The sequence below is a fragment of the Thecamonas trahens genome, assembly GCF_000142905.1.
Source record: "Thecamonas trahens ATCC 50062 unplaced genomic scaffold supercont1.64, whole genome shotgun sequence".
Classification (NCBI taxonomy): domain Eukaryota; order Apusomonadida; family Apusomonadidae; genus Thecamonas; species Thecamonas trahens.
The window spans coordinates 92,846-98,879 of NW_013657616.1; the positions used below are offsets into that span (position 1 = coordinate 92,846).

A 6,034-nucleotide genomic window follows, 5' to 3' on the forward strand; every position below is an offset into this window, starting at 1 on the left:
TTCGTACCTACGTACCTCTTACCCCCCCCCCCCCTTTCCCCCCCCTGCCCCTCCACTCCCCTCCACCCCCCTCCCTCCCACAACCGTATGGCTGTGGACGACCCCACAGCAGTAGCAGCAGCGGCTGTGCTGCTGCGGCAGGCGCAGGCGCTCGAGGCGGCAAACAGGGCTCGGGCCGCAGAGACGGCAGAGCTGCGGAGACGTGCTGCCGCTCTGACCGCCATTGTTGTCGATAGAGGCACCGCTGTCGCCCTGAGAGAAAAGGCTATCGCCGTCTTGGAAGCCGGCCTCGGCCTCCGTCCGCCGATCTCGCCAGACTCGGGCCATGGCTCTGATGCCCACCCGACCGACAACGACGATGACGACGACGACGCCCGCCACCACCGCCAGCATGACAACCACCACCACAACCACCACCATGTCTCTCACTTGATCTCAACTGACAGCTCCTCGCTGCGCTCGCGCTCAAGATCGCGCTCAACTTCGCCGTCACAAACAAGGTTGCGGTCGAGATCGAGGTCGAGGTCAAGATCGAGGTCTCCCTCGCTCGGGAGCAGAACACGCCTCGTCTCTGCAAATCGCAGGGCCTGGCTGCGCGAATCACTCTCGCCCTCGCCCTCGCCCTCGCCCTTGCCCTCGCCGCTCTCCTCGTCCGCCTCGTCCGCCTCGTCCGCCTCGTCCGCCTCGTCCGCCTCCTTCGTTTCTGCCCGCGACCGCGCCCAGCGCCAGAGCGTCGGTCGGGGCCAATGATATGTATCTGCTGCTGTCTGGGATAGGTAAAGGCATAATGGCGTTTCATCTAAGGGGGGGGAGGGGGAGGGTTACGCCTCGTCACCAGGCGCGACAAACATGAGCTTGAGCCGCAGCTGGCCGGTGGTCGCGCCATCCGAGGTAACATTGACCCAGATGTCGTGCTCGACGTTGAGGTCAAAGGCAGCAACGGCGAATGAGGCGACGCCAATGGTGTCGTCGGAAAACGTGTCGTCGTCCATGACCTTGAGCTCAATGGCCTCGTCGCCGACGAGCTCATCAAACTCAAACACCTCGTTAAAGACTGGCCGCTCCGAGTTCTGCACCGTCTGGGTTTTGCGCTTGGTCTTGCCGACCTTGACCGCCACATACGGGTCCGACGTCTGACCTGGGTTGGCCGAATCGATGTCGTGCGACGCAAGGTCGGCAGCCTCGACGACGCAGACCCGAACCTTGACCGGCGCTACCGAACCGGCCGGGATGGCCGACGAGGCTGCCGACGACGCCGCGCCCGCCGGCGAGACCGGCTCGCTCGCCGTCGGCCGGCTCGGGGCCACAGGCTCAACTTCCGCGAGGCCAGCGCTCTCCTCGGGATAGCCATACGAGTCGTCAGCATCGGGCGAGTAAGGGCGGTCGTCGTAGTGGGCGGCGTTGCGCGGCTGGTGGTAGGTCGGCGCCTTTTTCGGCCGCTTGAGCAGCTGCATGCGGACCTTCTCGTCCTCCTCGGCCCTCCGGCGCGCCTCCATCTCCTCCAGCTGCGCGCGGGTGAGCGAGGGCTCGGCGGCAGCGTCAGGCGGCAAGTACGGATACTCGCAGATGTTGGCCAGCATGCGCTGCTGGCGGAGCCGATCCTGCTCCCACGCCACATGGTTGTACGTGGGCTGGATGGACTGGATGCGGGAGAGGATGCGCTGGTTCTCGCGGGTGATCCTCGCCAGCTCCTTCTTCCGCTTGAGCCTGTTGAGGCTCGGCTTGCCCCGCTTATACCGGGCGTTGCGGTTGTCGAGCGTGTTCTTCTGCCGCATAATGGCCGACATCTTGCCCAGCAGAATGCGATTGTCCTTCTCGATCTGCGACATCCGCTCCTCCTCCTGCTGCAGCTTCTTCAGATTGAGGTGGAGGTGAAGGTACTGCCGCGGCGGCCCATTGTCCACACGCGACCGGACAGACCGCAGCCGCTTCTTGTGCTGCGCGTGGTTCCTCGCATTCCACCGCTTGGTGAGGATGCGGTTGGCCGACGGCTCTGCACGGTGCATGGCGACGGGCGAGGTGGGCACGGGGTAGAGGGAGTGGTGGGAGTGGTGGGAGTGGTGGGTGTAGTGGTGGTTGGAGTGGTGGTAGTGGTCGTCGTAGTGGTCGTCGTAGTGGTCGTCGTCCTCTTGCTCGTCCTCGTTGCCCTGCTGCTGCTGGTGGTGCGGTGAGGTGGTCAGCCGTTGCTGCCAATGCGCCTTTTCCGCAACGGCAGCCCTTTTCCGCAACGGCAGCCCTTTTTGGCTCCACAAAGCCAAAACCACGACTCACCACCACCCTCCGCCACTCACCACTCACCACTCACCACCCACCACTCACCACCACTCACCACTCACCACCCACCACTCACCACCACTCACCACCACTCACCACCCACCACTCACCACTCACCACCACTCACCACCCACCACTCACCACCACTCACCACCACTCACCACCACTCACCACCGCTCGGCCATCGCCACCTCTCTCCCACCACCGCCGCCCCTCACGGCGGGCAAGGTGGACCGACGACAGGCATGTCCAACTCTCCTGGAAGGGCGCCTACGCAGCCGCTGAATGGCCAGGCAACCGCAAGGGGTGAGCGGCTGCTGGCGGAGCGTTCCCGGCGACGACGTCGACAGCAGCTGCAACCGCTGGTCATCACACGCGCTCCGCTCCCTGTCCGCAGACGCGAGTCCGCTGCCGCCGCATCGGGCCCTGTCCTCCCTGCCATTGCTCCGCGCGATCGTATTTCGCGGAGATCAAGTCGCGCATCAAGCCGCTCGCATGGCCACGCCCATGGTTACAGTCCTGCTCGCCGCCCGTCGGCTGCTCAGAGCCGAGATCAGGCTCGTGCTGAGCGTCTTGCCGCGAGGGCTGCCATGGTCGTCGGCGTCGCCAAGCCCCGCGCGGGGCTACCGCAGTAGGCTCGGCCTCCTCGCTGAGATCGGGCTTCCATCCGTCGCTCACTGGCCGGGCGAGCGTGTCGGCCGTCGGCGTCGCCTCTCCACCGGGCTTCTCTCATGGCATGAGAGGAAGCGGATCGATTGCGGAGCTCGAGGGAACAACCGTCTCGCTGGGGCTCAACTCGGGTGCAAGCAGCGGGCCGAGCACGGGCAATGCGCTTGGGAGCTCGGGCGAGCCGGTGCCCGGACAGGGGCTGGAGATGACCAACTCTGCCGGCGTCTTTGCCACTTTTGACCCGTCCATTGCTTTTGACTCGCTAGAAGCCGACTTGTTCGGCTGCTCGGACGGGTCCGACGACGGCGGAGGCGGCGACGGCGGAACCGATGCCGCCACGCCGCACTCGTCCAAGTCGCGATCGTCGGTCGACTTGTCCGGGGCGACCGGCGAGACGGCGACAACATCTATGACGGCCGGGACTCGGTCTGGGACCGGGTCCGGCGGAGAGGGCGGTGAGGCAAGTCTTGCCCGCGCTCAGGGCGCAATCGAGGGCCGGCTGCGCCGCATGCAGGAGCGGATGGAGAGCGCGCGGGCAGCCCAGGCTAAGTCGACCTCGCCCGCCGTCTCGCTGTCGGAGGCACCGTCGGCGCCACAGTCGCCGGTCGGCGCGGCGGGTGTGTCGTCGGCGCCGGCAATGGCTGCCATGCCTGTCCGTCCGCCTCATCCCGTGCTTCGCGAGCGCTCGCAGGTGCGGCGCTCGTACTCGCCGCCGTTGATGACGGTGTCAGAGATGCGGAAGCAACAGGTGGAGAAGAATGAGCTGCTCCACCCCGAGAGCACCGCTCTGGCCACTCCGCGCCGAAGCGATGCGGAGCCGGTCTACGAGTACGAGTACGAAGAGTACTCGTACTCGTACTCTGGCGAGGAGTGCCGGCCGTACTCGCAGTCGTCGTCGGGCTCGTCGATCGACTCGTGCATGGGATCGGTGTCGGGCTCACAGACAGAGGCCGGAGCCTTGGTCCGCAGGCTCATGGGCTCGTCGTCGTCATCATCGTCGTCGTCGCAGTCCTTGCAAACAATGACCACTCTCAAGACCGTGCTCCAGATCGGTGACGGCGACGGCGACGGCGATGCCGACGACGAGCCATGTCCCGTCTCTGCCTACCGCGGTTACGTTGAGCGAAAGAGACGACGGCGGTAAACAGGAACAGCGGCAGCGGCAGCGGCAGCGGCAGCGGCAGCGGCAGCGGGCAGCGACAGCGACAGCGACAGCGGCAACGGCAGCGACAGCGACCGCCACTCTTCTCCTCCGCCCACCACCACCGCAGCTACTGGCTATGCCTACCACGGGGCGACCGCGCGTGACGGCACTCGAGGTCGAAGAGTGGGTCTGCGTCACCTGTGTGTATGTCCTGGCCGTCGTCGACAGCTGCGGGGCGCTGGCGCCCGAGGACGGGCTGAGGGCCCTCGCCATTGCCTTGCTCCCGCTGACGCTGTTGGCCATTCTGCTCGTCGCCAGCGAGCCGACCACACGCCGCTGGCAAATGCTTCCGCTCTACGCCTCGCTGGCCCTGGCTGGACTGGCCTTGGCTGCTCCGGCCGCGCTGGATGCCGACGTCGGCTCCGTCGTCGTCTCCGGCTGGCTCTGGTTCGCCCTCACCGCGCTGGCTCTGCCTGCTGCCGTCCTCCTCGGCACGCTCCTGCCGCTCATCGAGCTCCCAGCGCCCGGCGGGCCGCATCGCGTCGGCGTGGCGACCTTTGTCGTCGCCCAGCCGAATCGCCCGCCCTACCTCGAGACCAACGCCAGCGGCTGGCGCGAGGACGGGAGATGTCGACGGCTGCTGGCAGAGGTGTGGTATCCGGGCGAGAAAGAGACGCCATTCCAGCGGGACCCGCCGCTTCCGCCGCATCTCGCTGGATGGCTGACAGATGCCCGACTGCGGGCTGCCCTTGCAGCACGGTTCTCACTCCCTGGATGGGTCATGCGCCATCTCGGGAGTGTCAAGCGCGTCGCCTGCCGCAGCCTGCGCTTTGCCGATGGCCTTCCGCTCGCCCCGATCCTGGTCTTCTCGCACGGCTACGGCGGCGTGCGCGTGCAGAACGAGACTTTGGCCTGCGAGCTTGCGTCGCGCGGATGGGTTGTGGTCGGCGTCGACCACGCCGGCGACGCAGCCGGCGTCTTCTACGACCAGGCGTGGAACGCGGCGCCCGGGCTGGAGCGCCAGCTGCTGAGCCATGCGTACGACGGCTACGTGCGCGCTCACGGTGAGTTTGCGGCCAGCATGGACGAGTTGCACGAGCTGCGCCACGCCCAGCTCGACATCCGCGTCGCCGATCTGTCGGCCATCGTCGACACTCTCGCCGCCCTGCACGCGGCCGGTACCGGGCCGCCGGGCTCGGGCCTCGGCGAGTGGCGGCTGTTTGAGGGCCGGCTCGACCTCGACTCTGTTCACGTCGGGGGGCACTCGTTTGGCGGCGGGACCGCGATAGAGGCCCTTAACCGCGACAACCGCTTTGTCTCCGGCTTTGCCCTCGACCCGTGGCTGTTCCCGCTCTCCGAATCTCTGCGCGAGGGCGGGACGGAGAAGCCACTGCTAATGGTCTCTGCGCCGCGGTGCATCGAGGCCAAGAACAAGGCGCGGCGTGAGGCCTTTGCCGCCGCATCGTGCGAGGAGCGCGGCAACGTGGCACTGCGCGACGTGGTGGTGCCTCTCAGCGAGCATCACGACTTTCACGACTTTGTCCTCATCGCACCCTTGGCCATGCAATGGCTCGGAGCCGCGGGCAAAGCCCAGAAGGACGAGCTCCTCGCACGCATCAACGGCATGGTCCTGGATTGGCTCGAAGCCTTTGCAGACGATCGCGCGCCCAGTGCGCGCCGACTGATGGAGTTTGACGATGCCTGGTTTTTCCCGGCGGCAGCAAGTTGAGCAAACCCGCGGCCTGTATTCCAAAAGGCAGGGGAGGGGGAGGAAGGGGGGAGTGGAGGGGGAGGAAGGGGGGAGGGGGGGGGGGAGGGGGAGGGGGAGGGGAGGGGCAGGCGCAGTCGGCTGACGGCAAAAGCAGAATTCCATTGGCGACCTTCTCCCTTCCTCCCCTCCACCCCACCGCCCCCCACCCACCCCACCCCCACCCCCCACCCACCCCA

General features: G+C 66.9%; 2 protein-coding genes across 2 annotated transcripts; one reads left to right on the forward strand and one right to left on the reverse strand.

Annotated features, from left to right (window-relative positions):
* Window positions 1-425: 425 nt before the first annotated feature.
* Window positions 426-2,123, reverse strand: AMSG_10782 (uncharacterized protein; the record flags this gene model as incomplete). Its single annotated transcript, XM_013897769.1, has 2 exons — window positions 826-2,123; window positions 426-642 (listed from the first exon to the last, which is right to left on the reverse strand). Exons 1-2 carry the CDS (start codon window positions 2,004-2,006, stop codon window positions 426-428), a joined length of 1,398 nt encoding a protein of 465 aa, XP_013753223.1. The 5' UTR covers window positions 2,007-2,123.
* Window positions 2,124-3,010: 887 nt separating this feature from the next.
* Window positions 3,011-5,820, forward strand: AMSG_10783 (uncharacterized protein; the record flags this gene model as incomplete). Its single annotated transcript, XM_013897770.1, has 2 exons — window positions 3,011-4,060; window positions 4,092-5,820. 2 exons carry the CDS (start codon window positions 3,011-3,013, stop codon window positions 5,814-5,816), a joined length of 2,775 nt encoding a protein of 924 aa, XP_013753224.1. The 3' UTR covers window positions 5,817-5,820.
* Window positions 5,821-6,034: the final 214 nt, after the last annotated feature.